Source organism: Fusarium oxysporum, chromosome XII (genome assembly GCF_013085055.1).
Source record: "Fusarium oxysporum Fo47 chromosome XII, complete sequence".
In the NCBI taxonomy this organism is placed as follows: Eukaryota; Fungi; Ascomycota; class Sordariomycetes; order Hypocreales; family Nectriaceae; genus Fusarium; species Fusarium oxysporum.
This window is the reverse complement of record NC_072851.1, coordinates 673,031-689,528: the sequence shown is the minus strand read 5'-3', so window position 1 is coordinate 689,528 and position 16,498 is coordinate 673,031. Positions and strand designations below refer to the sequence as shown.

The 16,498-nt window shown below is 49.6% G+C and overlaps 8 protein-coding genes across 8 annotated transcripts; 5 read left to right on the top strand and 3 right to left on the bottom strand.

Annotated features, from left to right (window-relative positions):
- Positions 1-170: 170 nt before the first annotated feature.
- Positions 171-649, top strand: FOBCDRAFT_234189 (uncharacterized protein). Its single transcript, XM_059609959.1, has one exon. The coding sequence runs from the start codon at positions 373-375 to the stop codon at positions 556-558; it is 186 nt and encodes a 61-aa protein (XP_059468161.1). The 5' UTR covers positions 171-372; the 3' UTR covers positions 559-649.
- Positions 650-2,206: 1,557 nt separating this feature from the next.
- On the bottom strand, positions 2,207-3,063 carry FOBCDRAFT_265843 (uncharacterized protein; the record flags this gene model as incomplete). The annotated part of the gene is made up of 3 exons (XM_059611366.1): positions 2,207-2,625; positions 2,668-2,959; positions 3,031-3,063. The coding sequence occupies 3 exons, from the start codon at positions 3,061-3,063 to the stop codon at positions 2,207-2,209; spliced, it is 744 nt and encodes a 247-aa protein (XP_059466361.1).
- Positions 3,064-3,402: 339 nt separating this feature from the next.
- Positions 3,403-5,084, top strand: FOBCDRAFT_234187 (uncharacterized protein). Its single transcript, XM_031193419.3, has one exon. The coding sequence runs from the start codon at positions 3,483-3,485 to the stop codon at positions 4,959-4,961; it is 1,479 nt and encodes a 492-aa protein (XP_031030040.2). The 5' UTR covers positions 3,403-3,482; the 3' UTR covers positions 4,962-5,084.
- Positions 5,085-6,164: 1,080 nt separating this feature from the next.
- Positions 6,165-7,542, top strand: FOBCDRAFT_286836 (uncharacterized protein; the record flags this gene model as incomplete). The annotated part of the gene is made up of 5 exons (XM_031193416.3): positions 6,165-6,308; positions 6,358-6,394; positions 6,446-6,905; positions 6,951-7,081; positions 7,138-7,542. 5 exons carry the CDS (start codon positions 6,165-6,167, stop codon positions 7,464-7,466), a joined length of 1,101 nt encoding a protein of 366 aa, XP_031030037.2. The 3' UTR covers positions 7,467-7,542.
- An 89-nt stretch (positions 7,543-7,631) lies between these two features.
- FOBCDRAFT_286835 (uncharacterized protein) lies at positions 7,632-8,909 on the bottom strand (the record flags this gene model as incomplete). Its single annotated transcript, XM_031193418.2, has 1 exon — positions 7,632-8,909. One exon carries the CDS (start codon positions 8,907-8,909, stop codon positions 7,632-7,634), a length of 1,278 nt encoding a protein of 425 aa, XP_031030039.2.
- Positions 8,910-9,989: 1,080 nt separating this feature from the next.
- Positions 9,990-12,489, top strand: FOBCDRAFT_286831 (uncharacterized protein; the record flags this gene model as incomplete). The annotated part of the gene is made up of 4 exons (XM_031193415.3): positions 9,990-10,588; positions 10,635-11,870; positions 11,917-12,183; positions 12,236-12,489. The coding sequence occupies exons 1-4, from the start codon at positions 10,075-10,077 to the stop codon at positions 12,487-12,489; spliced, it is 2,271 nt and encodes a 756-aa protein (XP_031030036.2). The 5' UTR covers positions 9,990-10,074.
- A 122-nt stretch (positions 12,490-12,611) lies between these two features.
- FOBCDRAFT_286829 (Alpha/Beta hydrolase protein) lies at positions 12,612-13,842 on the bottom strand (the record flags this gene model as incomplete). The annotated part of the gene is made up of 2 exons (XM_031193413.3): positions 12,612-13,580; positions 13,625-13,842. The coding sequence occupies 2 exons, from the start codon at positions 13,840-13,842 to the stop codon at positions 12,650-12,652; spliced, it is 1,149 nt and encodes a 382-aa protein (XP_031030034.2). The 3' UTR covers positions 12,612-12,649.
- A 538-nt stretch (positions 13,843-14,380) lies between these two features.
- Positions 14,381-16,454, top strand: FOBCDRAFT_324723 (uncharacterized protein). The gene is made up of 3 exons (XM_031193412.3): positions 14,381-14,714; positions 14,766-14,793; positions 14,842-16,454. Exons 1-3 carry the CDS (start codon positions 14,407-14,409, stop codon positions 16,369-16,371), a joined length of 1,866 nt encoding a protein of 621 aa, XP_031030033.2. The 5' UTR covers positions 14,381-14,406; the 3' UTR covers positions 16,372-16,454.
- Positions 16,455-16,498: the final 44 nt, after the last annotated feature.

Sequence of the window (16,498 nt, the reverse complement as noted above, 5' to 3'; positions counted from 1 at the left end):
CAAAGGACAGACTCGTCCATACGCCAATTGTTTACGTGATCCAAGACTTGACACGAAGTCATCATCAATTCATAAGACAAGACATATTATGGTCTACGAATAGCACTTCCAGGAGTACCTTACGGGATGTGGCCATGATGATGGACCGCTATATCCACAGGAGCTTTACAGCTAGTATATCGCGGTGAGTATTGGGCTACATTTAATCTTCCTTGAACAAAAATAGAAATAAGCCACGGAGTAAGATGGCAGATCTCAGAGTGAGACAAGGGTAACAAACTTTCACTTTCACATCACGATGCTGAAACTGCGATACCAATCATCGCGTCCCAAACCATCTTCCTCACTCCCGAAGACAAGCCCCAGAAAGCAATGAAAAGAATAAGAAAACACGCCTGTCAGACGTCCATCAACACCCACCCCAGCCACGCGCCCGAAGGCAAGACCACAGCTGGGGTCGAGATCATCAAGCAAACCATCTCTATACAGCAGCTGCACGAGGCAACCACCGCCATCCTTGCGGACAGAGCGAGAGGACCAAAAGGGTATTCACTCTAGGGTGTCGAGGATATACATTCATCAACCAGGGTGGGATCTGTGGCTCTTTTAGGGAACCAAGAGAAGGTCGAATACTATAGAAATGATTCTCCTGGAGGCGTTGTTAGTATGCGTTTGGTGGGAGAGTGATGGTAGGTAGGGGGGGACATACTGAAGTATTGTCGACATGAAGAAGAAAAGAAAAAAGTCCCAAAGGTCTGAAGAGGATTGGTTTTTTATAGAGAGTTACAGTGGGTCTGGGGGACTTGCGCCTGAGGCACAGTGAAAACTCTGATTCTGGCCCAGCCACTTTTTTTTGTCAGCCTCATTTCGCTACTGGAGACATGCGACCGGGTTCAGTGGGTATCGCGGAGCATCAAGACGACTTCAGCAAATGACGTCGCGATTGAATGAGGATTTTGCAAATAAATGAGGCTGCCAAGTAGTGGGCGATTCTATTGCTACAGAAACACTGTAAAGGGCCGATGAGAACAGAGATTTCACTCAGCGGTGAATGTCTGCAAGAAATGGTCTCTGAAAACTCGCCAGAGGAGCCGGGGCGTGAGTGCCTGTTGAGCCAGCGGTCGTGGACAATATCGCTGAGCATCTCGTTCAGCGCCAGTTCTGTAGGGTAGCCCTTTGTTTGTTGGAGGATGCTATGTTGCGTGGTTAAAGTAGTTGACAAGCAAAGAATATAAGCAGAAATAGGCCAATCTGGACCTCCTCGTACTATTACACTATTTGAAATACAAGTCCGTGATTTGACGTATGTTTCTGATCCGATTTTGTCGCCACGATACGGCTGGATGTTGCAAGTTCGATCAGAGGCTAATGCTTGGATTGCCATTTCGCACCAAGAAAAGTGCAGAAACAGCAAACAATGAACCGAGCTCAACATTGATCAGAGGAAGTTCCGATAAAAGGCCATGGAACTTAATATAATAATAAAGATGACTAATTTTCCCTGTTTTAATACTTCTACAAGACTCCTCGCGAGAGTTCTGGTAAGTCATTAAGATTCCAATAATAGATGTCTGGTAATCGACGGATCCATCAAAAGGCACTGAAGAGCGCTGTAGGCTTTTGCGGTTATAGGACGTAAACTCACCGTTCCCTAGCACATACGACCAAAGGTAGTGGAAAATACGGGATCCCGTCCGCTCTCCCATAGTCAAGCCACTAACCGGCGGATTAGTAGTTGGGTCGGTGACGACCAGCGAATCCCCGCTGTTGTATGTATCTTTTGGCATTTTTGCCCTCTGGAATTACTTGCTCTGTTGTATATGTTCTCTTTTTTTTTGGTGGTTGCGAAGTTGTCTGTGTTGTTGGTTGCTTACCATGACTCCTGTCGACCGATGTGCGCTCACTGTAGACCAGTTATGTCGCAGGGTTCAGCTTGCCGGAATATCATTGAACGTCTACAGCGCCAGTATATTTGTCACAGGTAGCAGCTGCACTTCAAAGTACACAAACGCTGAATCCTACTAAGCAAATACCCAAGTGACACAGCGCCCTTTTACATACTGACCAGCAGATATCAACCAAGCACGATCCCTATCAATCCCACGAGATCAAACACCCGAACAGAACACATCGACCATTTCCCCATTCATTCCAAACCGAACGACAGAAGCCTCGTTAAGCTGCACCAATGACCTAAGTAGTCCTATCACCACGATCTCTCGGAATGTCCCCAGGATGAATAAACATCATTTCGAACGTCTGAAAGTTGCTTTGACTGGATACCTTTGCACGTGGGTGCGTTGAACTGTGCGTAAATATCTCTGCAGAATTGCGCTTGGGTCACGCTGGTTACTTTCATGTGTGCGTTCATTTTGCGGTGCATCTCATTGTAGCCATCGTGGATGGGAACCTCACCTGTTTCCTCACCTTCAAGGTGGATCTCACTGATATCAGGGAGGGCTTTTGTAGCTGCCGCGTCGGAGGGAGTTCCGTCGACATTGTCCTTCTTACTCTCCTCGAGTTGGCGTTTCTTGGCATCTGGCATTTTGAGACCCATAACTTTACGCTGTTGAAACCATACATATGCATTACGCCAAACAGCACTATTAGATCCGCCAAAGGGGTCTTTCTACTTGAGGAATTTGTTAAGGGACTTTGAGTTAGTACCGGTGGCTCTGCAGAACTCAGCCTTGTTCATGACACCCGAGTCAAAGAGCTTGTTCAACTTGGTGCGGATGACATTGCAGCTGGGAAGTCTATCGTTCTCAAAGGAGGCGTGCTCGATGGCATCGTTCAAGTCTGCCTTGTTTGCAGCAATGTCTTCATCGAGGGACAATTCAGCCTTGCGCTTCTTGCCAGAAGCCGGAGTCGTCTTTTTCGCAGAAGGAGACTTTGGAGTGGCATTATCTTTGAGTGCAGCGACTTCGGCTTCCTTGTCTTTGACGATACTCTCTGTAAACTGGGGATGGGCAGTGAGGAGGTGAGTCAGGGCGTCATTGCGGATTTGACTGCTTTCATAGCATTCAAGACCTCAGGTTGGAGAGGCACGAGAGGTTCTGGCATTGCGTAGGTTCTTGCTTGGAAGTGTATCTCAACTGAAGGTAGTTGCCATCCGTCTCGCAAATTTGGTTGGCTGGTTGTCCAGTTGATGGAGAGGAACGACGGTTCAGTGGGCCCACGTCACTTCGTGTTCAGCTCGTGCCTCTGAAGCGCGCGTTTATAGATAAGGGCTAGCTGGTGGAGCTCGTCGCAGATAGCGTCTACTTACTTTGGCAGCCAAATTACATGTAGAAGCCGAGTATATACCATCAGTCACAAACTTGACAGGTGGAGAAATTTTGAAGCAATGTTTCAACCCCGCACCCACAATTCTTGGAACCATTCCCATTTTACCTCCGCTAGCATCAAACGAGCCCAAGTCCGCCGTTCCGTTTTAAACTGAGCCTAGGTACTATCGAACAACCACAGACTTAAGCGAAGCAATGTCTATGATCTGGGTTGACGGTAACGAGGATGGAGACGAAGTGATGCAGAGCGTGGGCTTCTATGAACACACAGAAGCGCCACTTGTATTTCCATCCTTCAATTTCTTGCACGCGGATCAAGATGTAGAAATTCCCTGCATGATTTGCGGCGTCAGCTTCCACATCAGTCGTCACCGAACAGCTGGGGAACCCCCCTCTGCAGCATGGTGCAGTCCTGCAAGTGATGGCGTAGGAGTATATCCCGGAAGCCAAAACTGCGTCCAACCAGGCTGCAATTCCGTCCCGAGAGACGGCCCAGGACCAGGGACGAGTTTCATCTCCATCAGAAATCTCGATTCTAGCCGTTCTGAACACATCTCCGGACCTAACTGCAGATCAATAAGTGCGTACCACGGAAGCCGCATCTCAGTCGAGGCAATGAGAGAGTGCAACACATACCAATGCCTCTTACCCCGCGACGAGTCATGGGAGCCACAGGAGAGCGAACTTGAAGATTTTGAGAAACAGAGCCGTTATGTACTCAGCGGTTTAAGCGGTGCCATGGAATTTAATGGCAGGGGATATGCACAAGTCTTCCCAGCACGCAATGACGTCCATTACCCAGCGACAGACTATAATCACATTGATGGTGGGCTTACGGGAATGCCATTTCATCCGACGTGCTTTGAGGCGTTCAAGCGAGCGTCGATATATCGATATGGCTTTGTGAATATCAAGGCTCTAGTGAGTTGGGGACAGATAATAACGGCGCCAACATTGCGGCTACCAGAACATGCTGCTGTGAAGAGGGCCAGGCAAATGCACTGGATGCATCACGCTGGGGACGAGTTTCTGGCCGCGAATCCGTGCTTGATCCCGGGGTTGCAGGATATTCTCGATTCAGTACAGAATGTTTGCAATCCTGATGACATTTGCTCAGATGCGGCTTCGCCATCGTCGAACTCTACGGACCTGTTCTCCAAGTTTCCGCAAGAGATCAAGCTCGAGATTCTACTGCAGCTAGATTCATGGGACATCGCCAACCTGCGACTATCATCACGAACATTCCGCCATCTCCCGCAATCGCTCTTCTACCACCTAACCCTGCGCGAACTCCCCTGGCTCTACGAAGCATGGACGTCCCTCCCGCTCTCATTCTTCGTCACAACAACAGCAGCCGAGCAGCAAAGAGTCGGCCAGGGGCTGGCCGAAATCAACGAGGAAATCTTGGCTCGTCGTGAAGACGACAATGGATCTGAAGAGGATGCAGCAGAGATTAAAAGGTTGGTCAGTTTAGCAGCTAAGCTTGAAGAGAGGCAGAAGCAGGGATACACTGCTACGCCTGTGAGGATGTTGGACCGCAAAAATACCAATTGGACGCAATTGCGGGGGGAGTTGACCCGACGGTGGGGAGAACTGCCGGGGCTGAGGAACAGAAGGAGAATTTGGAATAATTGCCAGGAAATCATGGGCCGTGCAGAAATAATTCCCTACTGACGATACGGATGGAGATAAACGTGGCCTTGATGAGTGATGGATCGATTGATTGCCGATTGAACTCACCAGCTTATCGCGTTAATTACCAAAGCGTCACTCAATAAACAAGTTTGCTCACTCAAGCCTCAGCACGGTCCATACCGCATTCCTTTATTCTTTTTATCAGTCCAAGCAAACAATTTGTATTAAAATGAGTCATCTGCAATGCATGGGCTCACAGCCTGCCTCACGAGGCTGTTGGGTTTGTTCACACCACTTCGCCGTCGATCCTGTCTTTTCAAAATTGAGATAAGCACCCAGATGTGAATAAAGAAAGCCTCATTTTAACGGGCGGCAGATTTCAACGGCTAACGCTGGCACCAAGGCCAAGTGGGACTTGACTCGCTCAAACCTGGGGTAGAATATCCACTACTTTACCGACCCCGGTCGAGGCCAAGCCCTTATGACGTGTACCAAAAACCCAATCCCTCCCAAATTCCAATCCTCTGTCCTCAAAACTCCTTAAAAACCATGGAAAAGGAAGAAAAGAAGGCTTGTAGAACAAATCTCACCGACATAAGACTAACCTCCATCAAGAAGGTGCCCAAATCCTAAAAAAGCCTATCTCTACGTACCACCCTTGGCAGGCTCGAGAGATAACGACCGCATTTTCAGCTTGGGCCAATGAACCCTTATCTTGGGGTCACTTGATCAGCGTCGCAGTGTCTCGTGAGCTTGGCCCTTTGATTCGCCCAACAAGCATTCTTGGTGTGTGTGGGCATGATGATGACTGCGCGACTTTCCCCCCATTTAGCCAATGCTTGAGTGAAGCAGACCAGGGTTGAAAATAAGGCAGCCATTTTATGAAGCTGACGGGGCGTATTTCTTTAACTTACAGTGGTGCCCTGCTCTGCAAATGCAAGTCTCTTTTCAGCTTTCGTACTGGGGGAGGGTTGCACAGAAGTCGCTTGGCCTGTCAATGTTGTGGCAATGCTAATTGCTTGGCCCCAACAGCACCCTATCACCCAGTACCTTAGCAGCGCAGTCTAATCTAAGGCAATCCTACCGCTCGTATCTTTCTCCTTCGGCATAAAGGCTCACCCAGTCGCCCCTCTTTTTTTTTCCCAATCTCTCTCTTCCTCCCAAAAGCTCTCTCATCTTCATTTTCGCCCCACGCAATTCAATGACTCCCAGCAGCGTCACTTCGCTGCTCCCACCTCAATTATGACGGGCCGGGTTCCCAATGTCTGGGCCGCCATAATCATCCCCGTGCCCGCGAGCGCGCTCGCGTTGATTCTGAGGATCAAGGCGAGGCGCATGACTAAGATGGGCGTTGGTTATGACGATGCCTTGTCAATCGCAGCTTGGGTACGCCCTCATTACTTCCAGCCAAAATAAATGCTTATGATTCGTGTAGTTTGTGGCCCTGGGTTATGCAATTCTTCTCATCGTGTGTGAGTGACGCCCTTCTGTTTGATCTCATCGATTTAATTAACAAATGCAAGGGACTGTATGTTTCTACATGGGTCGCAAAATCGGTCACTTCCCCGAAGAAAAGATCGATCACATTCTTGAGAAATCACATGAGATTCTCTTCGCCAGCGAGATCCTGTACTCGTGGTCAATCTTTCTCAGCAAGATGGCCGTGCTTACCTTTTACCGTCGCATCTTTCAGTTCTCGTCTATACGCGTGCCCATCATTATCTTGATGGTATGCTGTGGATGCTGGATCACCATCAGGACGTTCATGACCATCTTTCATTGCATGCCTGTGCAAGCATATTGGGATAAGTCGATTGATGGGAAGTGCATGAATAATATTGGGAAGTATTATCTTGGGACTGATTTGACGCATTGTTTGATGGATTTCATTATTCTTGCTTTGCCGTTGTTTGAGGTCGTGAGGATGAAGTTGATATTTGGGCAAAAGATTGCTGTCATCGGTATTTTCAGTCTTGGTTCACTGTAAGTTTACTTCATTGTGAGACTATCAATCGCTTACACTCTCAGGGTCGGTATTGCATCCATCTTTCAGATCGTCGAAGCGCAGAAATACACCTCCAACTCACGAGAATTCCCCTACGACTTCTCCCTCGCAATGGTCTGGGCTAACGTCGAAGTCCACCTCGCCGTCTTCACCAGTAAGCCTCCCCCCGGTTCTCCCTTTCCCCTCTGACCATCCCACTAACAATCTCAGGCTGCCTCGCTCTTCTCCGCCCCATATTCCGCAAATTCATCCCAGGCCTATCCTCCGGCAACACTACCTATCCCACCAACGGCCTCAGCCACGCCAGCAACACCTACACCAACTCCATCGCCCTCCGCCGCTCCCGCAGCCCTAGGGACGTCGAGGAAGTCATTGAGGGACAGCGTGCGTACGCCTATCTGGACTACGACGCAATCAGCTTACCAGGCGCCAAAGAGGTCAACTCCATCTCGCGACTGCAGCAGCGTGAACATCATACACCTAGCATGACTGAGTCTGGCGGTAGAGGTTCCATGTCGTCGCAGAATAGTGTCCGATGATGAAATTTTCCTTGTGAACTGTGATATTGATACCTTGAGCCTTTTCGTTTTATGTATACCTCTGTGTGTGTTTTGACTCATCTTGAGGTGAGTTTTGTAATCATTGAGAAGAGATGAATTGCGTGTCTAACTATTATACAGCTTTGTTGATTGATACCCCCAATTTCATTTATCAGCGTTCAGTACTGGATATTCTGGAAGTTGCCAGTTGGCGATCTTGGAATCAAGGCCCATTCCTTGATCTAGCTTGAACCACGATGCCATTCTTGCCAACGTGTGAAGTATCTGCACTCCAAATTGCGTCTTTGGCGCAAATACTGCTCTAGCGAATGCACTCTGGTCGCCCTGCAGAGACGTCGCTATTGGTCGAAAGACTTCCTCATATCTCTTGACACCCTGTACGACTGCTTTGCTGGGGTCTTGATTGTACAGAGTCGCTACTTCGCCAGCGAGTATGTACGATCCGACGATACCCCATGTTGTTCCAAAGCCGTTTGCAGTCTGGGCATGCGCTGCGTCGCCGAGGGTTACGACACGTCCTTTGGACCATGATCCCGGAGGTAGTCGAACTTCTTGGCAGGGCGTGGAGTAGAGATCATTTGCATCTGGAGAATTCTTCAACGCATCCATGAACCGACCACTTTCCCATTTTCCGTCTGCGAAAACATCCGCCCAAGCAGCCTTGAGATCATCCAGCTTTCCCGACTTGTGCGCCGCTGCAAGGCCCTCATTCTGACTCTGTATGTTCATGTACACGCGTGTCATCTCCGGGTTATCCTTTCTTGTACCGAGCCAGCGTGAGCCAGGCAAATGGCAGAATGTGAAGCGGTTCGTATCGTGCGGTTTCGACAAAGCGCTGAAGAAGCCGATATAACCACCAAGGAAATGTCGTGGATCTGGAGCATCAGGTCCAAGCATGAGTTGTCGTGTCCTCGAACCCGTCCCATCAGCCGCGACGACGAGATCAAAGTCGTCTTTCTGGCCATCATCAAACCCAACATGGACCTTTCCATTCGGATCACTCTCATCATCCTGCGTCAAGCTCGCAACACTTGTTCCAAAGCGATGCTTCACATTCTTCTTCCCCTCTGTGAGCCCCAACAGAATATTGACAAGATCACCACGCATAATCTCATACTCCGTCGTGACACTCTGATTCCCAGTGCCACTCTCAATCGTCGGGAAAAACGCCTTTGTTTGACCATTTGTGTCAATGAGCTGTGTTCCGACTTCATGAACATGGTTAGCGCGTATCGCAGGCTCAATACCCATTTTCTTCATGACCGCCACGCCTTGGTGGCGAAGATCAAGCTGTTGACCTGTTGTTCTGGCTTTGGGGGAGCGCTCAATGAGGGTGATTTCTGCGCCGGTGCGGGAGAGCCAGTGGGCTACTGAGGGACCGGCGATGCCTCCGCCTACAACGAGGACTTTGAGGGTGGACATTTTATGGAAATAGTGGGATATGAATGACGAAGAATTGATCTGATAACTTTATTTGCGATACGAGTCTAAATACACAGTGATATCGGTGATTTGATCCGGCATTTTTGAGGTGAATGGCCCGTCTTACGCCAAAACACCGAGATAATCGTGCAGCCAACACGCAATGTTTCGCAAAATGCCACTCAATTCAGCCACAGACTATAAGGTCGGGGCTTTTGACCCGTCAATTGCGTTGTCGGATCTAAGGCTTAATTTCCCCGGGCAGATCAGATCATTTTCTCGTTGCGCAGGTATCGCGGGCCGTCGTGTAATTTTCGCATTCCCAATTGAGGATGTTGAGGCGAGCTACATCGCGCACGTAGACTCACCTGCAGCCAACAGTCTACTCAGTCGCCCTCACTTCAAGCGCCAGACCTTATACGTAATTGTCATTGTCAAATCCCAATGACCTGATTTCTTATCGCTGACGTGTTGGTCCTCCTCCAAAAAAGGGCCCCCAATCCATGACGGTCCAGAACAGCTTGTTGGTTGTACGTGACAGGCATCCACCACGACATCACAGCCCCAAACTAGAACATGCAAGGCATAGCCCAAGGCCTTCTAGAAGGAAGAAAAGAACCCTTCCATTTTCGCATTCAATCAGATGCCCTGCTTGGCGTTGATCTCACGCCCAGCCTTGCAGCGATTGCATAAAAATCGCCGCCCGAGTAGATCTCCAAGGCTTAGCTCTAAGAATTCTGCTGCCTGCTTCTCAGGTGTAGCCGGGCGGTGGCTGTAACCTTCGTTATTAGCCTAACAGCAATTACTCCAATAACGTGCATGACCCCGCGTCGACCCCGCAGATTTGTTAGTGCACCAGCAAATCGCCTACAGGATCAATCGGATCATCGGCATGATTTTACCCTTGTGATCATTCCGCTGGCTTGCTTATCGAGCCAGTCACACACACGCTGCACTGCCTCGCTTGTCCACAAATGATGTAAACGCGGAGGACATGGCAAGATCGAGGGGTCTCGCATCGCGGCACAGTTCCGTGATATAAACTGCCAAGTTTCCATCTCAACCTTTACAGTCAAACAACAATAAGACAATTGCCAAAACAACCAACCTCATTGACCCGAACAAGAATACTATTACTCGCATATTATTTACACATTTCGTTACCATGGCTGCTCCTCCGGCTTATCAGGCCGTGGATGATACACCTGCACCCGGCCCAGATGACCTCACAGCACCTTTCACAGATCTTCAAATCGACTCCCTCCCCCACGAACCAGACTCCAGCACCTGCCTCGCCCATCTCCGTCTTCTTTTCGCATTTGAAGCGCTAAAAGAAGACATTGGCTACACAGATGGTCTTTGGGGATTATGGGATACTCGCGCCGATGGAAACATTGTAGTCCATGAGAATGGCGATGTCGATGAGCATCCCGCTGCAGGGGAGTTTAACCATGAACTGGAGGATAAGAAGAAGTCGTTGAGTAAAGTGCGCGAGAAGCGATGGGCGCTGTTTGTCGCGAGGGCTGTTGATCGGTATGAGGCGTGGTGGAATTCACTGCCCAGGGAATTGATGCCTTTGACGGAGGGTGATATGAGTGATAAGAATTCTCCGTCTTTTGTGCAGTTTCCTATCGGAGAGTCGCCTCGTTGGTGGGAGAAGAAGGCCCTTCCCCCTCTTGGTGAGTCAATCCAACTACAGAAGAAGGCAAGCACTGACGATTCCAGATGTCCTGATGGTATATCACTCACACATGTTGAACCCCTACAACTTCCTCGAAGACTGCATCCGCCAGGGCCACCGTCAATTCTGGCAGTCCGGCATGCCATGGAGTCTCGTCAACGCCGCAATCGACGGCTCCTTCAGCTACAACGTCTCTGACGACGACAAGGCACGCTGGGTCGCCCAAACAGGCCGTCAATGGGACAACGTCGACGATCCCCTCGTCAAGACGATCGCCTGCCCTAACAAGAATTGTGCTCAACCATTTGACGTCCCATGGACTACCTGCGGTCTCGAAGAAACACCCAAGTCGCCAGACCGACCAGGCTTAATGGGCGCAGGCTACGGCGACATCAGATTTGAGGCTCGATGTCCAAAGTGTAACACCCGTATCACCAAAGAGGCTCTCAGTGTCGCCAAGTTCTGCAAAGATGCAGATAATGTCATTGTCAAGAGTCAGCCTATGCCTGGAACGATGCTCTGGCCCAATAGCGGAACACCCGTTCCCATCACCGTGCGTAAAGGATCTCTATTTGATCAGCGCATGTTCCCCAATCGCATGATTCAGCATGTTTTGCGCCTTCAGATCCAGAATCTTCTTGATTCACCGGATCCTGAAGACCCGCCTACTATGGAGACTGTGCGCAAGTTGATTGAGTCTGAGGCGCTTCTCAAACCAAGTGCTCTCGCTACTATCCACGGCAACGTCGCAAGCGGACGAATGGGCCTCGTACCAGCGTTCTCGAAAGTCTGTATCCGAAAGATGATGTCCCGCTACTGGGAGAACTTCAGCCCTTTTGCTCTTGATCTCTGCGGCGCTGTGATGCGACAGGGAATTTTTGCTGAAAAGATGTGCAAGCTTGATTGGCTACACTCTCCCACCGCGCGAGAGACCATGGACAGATGCTGCTTGAAGTATAATCGCTTCATGAGAATCATCGCCAAGAACCCCAAGAAGACTGCTGTTCCTACCCTCGATGTTGATCTTGGCTGGCATACCCACCAACTCATGCCGTTGTCGTACTTTATGTACACCACGAAGCGAGTGTTTAAATACGTGAGACACGACGACAAGATCGAGGATGAGAAGTTGAACGATGGGTTTGAGTGGACGAGCAAGATCTACCAAGAGATGTTTGACGAGGTTTACTCAGAGTGTACATGCTGGTACTGCGAAAGCGTGAGAGCCGCGCACGTCACATCAATCGGACGAGTTCTCAAGCTCTCTCACAGCGAGAAGAGTAAGCCACCCCACTTTCGAAGAAGAAGCATGACTAACAAATCTAGTTGCCGACAAGTTTTACGAGTCTGGCGCCGCAGATATGTGTCCTCCCGACAACTCGGCCCATATCTCCTCTCACAACGCCGTCCGAACGTCAAACGAGGGCCTCGTCGCAGCAAGCCACGTTGAAAAAGTGCAAAACAGACTGCGTGAGGTTCAAAACAAGCGTCTCGAAGAGAACTACCAAAAAGCGTGCAAACGCGCCGAGAAGAAGGGTCGCAAGCTTCCTTCCAAGGACCAGTACTACGATCACTGGGGTTATTCCTACTGGAGTAAGTTTAACTCCCCCTTTCCTAAATATCGAATGTTGACTGACATGTGTAGTGTACGGACCTTTTATGGCACCCGTTGTGTTTGTTCCGGTGGCGTACGCCTATGGAGCTGCGCCTGGATGTGCGGCGGGAAGTTGTGGAGGTAATGCAGCGGGCGGAGGATGTGCGAGTGGTGGAGATGGTGGTGGTGGATGTGCTGGGGCGGCTTGTTCTGGAGCAGGAGGCTGTGGAGGAGGAGGATGCGGCGGTGGCGGTGGATGTGGAGGAGGAGGAGGTGGAGGTTGTGGTGGTGGAGGAGGTTCTTGAGCAGTTCGCCGGTATATCAGTGGATGAATAAGTTGGTTGGGAGAAGAATGTCTTGAGTGATGCCCCTATAGATAGCTAATTTGACCTATGTTACTCACCAGAGACTGAACAATCCTCTCAATAATTACGTCTCCCTTCTGCGTCTATCTGGATCTATCCCTCAAGCAAACGGCCCTTCAAACAACCACTTCCCAATCACCTTCTGAGCCTCTACCAACTTCAACTCAGCGTCCTTCGACAGCTCTTTATCCCCATGAAGCTTCACTAGATTCTCATACTTATCATACGCATGAATCTGATCCGGAATCAACAGCCATCTATAACTTCCTTCTTTCGTCTTCGTCTCAAACGAATACCTCTCATCATCCAGTATCAACTCCCCTTTAGGCCCAATAGTCTCTCTTCCCACAGTTTCATCTCCAATCTCACGACCCGTCAGTCCACAGATCATTCTCCATGATTCTCCTGCCAGCATGTCAAGCTCGCACGCGAGGAAGAACAAATTAGGCGGGAGTTGATCTTTATCGGCGTAAATAGGATTCAACAATGGATCGTGATGATCTTGACCAGGTACAGAGTACGCAGCTTCAAAAACAGGCGAAAGCGGAAACAGCATATCCGTCGTCTTTGCTCGAAACCCTCCAAACGAAGGTTTCCACTGCCGAGTCTGTATCTTGTACTCTCGCCTCACAGACATATCGACCACTGCATACATAGGCACAGCAGTCTTGATACGGCGCACGCCATCGCCACTGCCGCACATGCTCGGGAGTAGGGATACAGAGAGTGCTAGGTTTCCGCCAGCGGAGGAACCCATGATTGCAACGCGGTCATGGTCAATTGGTAGCGATGAGTCGGCGAGAACTGCCAAGACAAGCGCTTCGAGGTCGTAAGTTGGGGTTGGGAAGTGTACATGCGGTGATTTGGAGTAGTTCAGCGCGACGACGAGAACAGAGTGCATGTTGGCGAATGTGTAGTTGAAGTGGTCGTCATCACGAGGATCGCCCATGACGAAACCGCCGCCGTGGATGGTAAAGACCGTAGGAAGCTTTTCTTCAGTGGTTTTGTCAAAGGTTTTGGGAAAGAATATTCTATGACATTTAGATTCTGTCAGAGCTGTGAGTTGAAGACATACCTTATGGATAACTTCGGTCGGCACGCATATGTTTTGGTAAGAGTCGGCGCGTTGGCAGGTGTGACGATCTTTTCTTTCAGTGAAAGGCCATAATTCGCAACGACGATAAATGCTCGTAGCGCATAGGCTATGACTGAACATTTGATGGCGGTTAGCTTGGGAAGCGGCTCTTTGAAGCGCCGATGGGCTGCCTCCAGGGTGATTTTGTCATCTGGCATGGTGGAGAAGCGTGTTCAGTGCGTCAACAAGATCAATTGAATGGAACACCTGAGGACGAACAGAGAACGGTCTATTCTGCGCCAGAGCAAGAAGATGTGCAGATTGGGATAGTAAGTAGTGTCTCGTGCCCCGCTAGGTCGTTCGTATCCGAGCGTGCCTCGGGATGCGAGAAAGTCTATCTCGATTCGTTAGAGGTACTAGCGCCGTCGAGGCTGAGAAGCAGTACGCAATTGATCATCGTGCATCGCCCTGCATGTGATTCGATGGGAAAGATCCCTGCGTTACGTCCAAGGCAACGCTCGCGATGGGCATTGAGATTTGCCAATGACATACACATAAATCATTCCAAAAGCTGTTCTTGAACATCTTGCTACTCATTTTCATACTCTGTGCAGAGTACTACGTCCCCAGCTGGAAGAAACGAACTAACCCTCGGACTTCTCAAACCCCGACGCTAAACCCCTCCCAGCCCCGACATCCCCGAGTCCTCCGCGCCCCCGAAGTCACCGAAACCACTGACGCTCTCGCTTCTACACCCCTAACTCCCCATCATCATCAATATCATGGCCGAACTACGAAAATACGCATGTTCAATGTGTGCCCGACGAAAAGTCAAGTGTGATCGACAACATCCCTGCTCAAATTGTCAGAAAGGTAGAGCAGAATGTACCTACGAAGCGCCTCCTCCGCCAAAGCCTCGAAAAAGAGCTGCTGATGAGGATCTACTGGCGAGGTTGGCGCAGTATGAAAAGTTGATGCAGAAAAACGGTGTGGATTATAGTCAGCATGCTAATGTTTGGGTCTCGTCGGGTTTGGAGGCGAAGAGGGAGGATGATTCGTCTACAACGTTGTCGGATGCTGCGACGGAGTTGTAAGTCATCCTGTCCATCAATAGCATGTATACTGATACCCATGTATGCAGGTGTCTTTGGTCAAAGCTGAGTCATGAGGTAAGTCATAACGATAATGATACGTCGCTGCGACTGACATCGTTGCAGCTCAAGTATCCTCCCACGCTTGCACTGCGTAACAAAGATGACCCTTTCCTCCATTCCTCGCCAGCATTCCACTCCATGATTTTCGACCATGAATCAAAAGCCTATGAGAATCATCCAGAACCAAAGCAAATCTTCTTCTTTTGGCAGACCTTTGTCGAATGCATCAATCCCCTCATTAAGGTTGTTCACGTCCCAAGTCTACAGAAACGCATTCTAGAAGCAAGCTGGGATCTAGCAAACATACCAAAGCCTCTCTCAGCGCTGATGTTCTCAATTTATCTTCTTTCAGTTACCTCCTTGTCGTCAGAAGCTTGCCAGACGTCCTTGGGCGAAGACCGAGGAGCATTGCTCACGCGCTATCGCACGGCCACGATACGGGCACTTACAGCAGCCGACTTCATGACGACAAAGGATCTTGAGACTCTTCAGGCCGTGGTCCTGTTTACCTTCTCAAATCCAGAAACTGACTTGGCCAGTACCATGACGGCCGTTGCAATAAGGGCTGGACAGATGATGGGTCTACACAAATCAGACACCGACACAAAACTATCCTTCTTCGACAAAGAAATGCGCATTAGACTATGGTGGCAGATAAAAGGCCTCGACTCTCGAGTGCGCGCTAGTTCAACACCGGGAATCAAACTGGCAAGATCAGAGTTCGGCGATGTTCGCCTCCCCTTCAACATCAACGACGCAGACCTCCATCCAGATATGCTCGAACCTCCAGTCCAACACACCGGCCCCACAGAAATGGTCTGCGTGCTTATGAAGTTCGAAGTAACGCAGTGGCTTCGCTCATCTCCCAAAGCAGCCAAGGTGTTCGACTGCATAGCTCCCGGCTTTGGAAGACCTGGAGGATCGACCAAAGCCGAAGACGAAGCTATCAACGAGCTTGAAGCTATTTACACGGAGAAATATCTTGCCAAGCTTGACAGAGCGGTTCCCTTTCATGACCTGACGTATGCAATGGCCAAACTGGCTATTGCAAGAATGCGCTTTAGGTTACATCACCCTAGAGCTAGAGCAGCACCTGGTGATGCGGATGTTTACATGACGAAAGAAGATAGCGACATTCTCTTCAACGCAGCACTGTCATTCTTGGAACTCGTCAACGTCGGCTTTGAGAGTAAATTCTCATCTCAGATGTTTACTCATTTAACATCACTCTACCAAATCGACGCTTGGATCTATGTCATCAGTGAACTCCGCAGACGACCTGCAGGCCCGAGAATAAATCTGTCGTGGAAGCTTGTCGACAGTTTATATTCTGATCATCCCGAACTTGTGGATAGTGTTGAAAATTCGTTATTTACTGCGTTGGGGAACTTGACTTTGGAGGCTTGGGAGGCGAGGCGCAAGGCGCTGAGTGATGCTGATGCTGTACCGGCTTGTGTCGAGTTGCTTTGGAGTAAGAGACGTGTTGGACAGGGTGATGCTGAGATGGCTGGTAGTGCACTTGATGCGTGGGATCTCAATGTCGGTGATGACCTGCTGGATTGGAATTATTGGAGCGACTTCGTGCGCTTTTAGGCTTTGATGGTAGCTGTAGTACAAACGAAGTGAAAATCGGTAATGGCGTATGAGTTGTACACAGTCGTATTGTCGTACATTTACAACCATCTCCAACGTTTCATGGCGTACATGCAGTTGGTGCAAT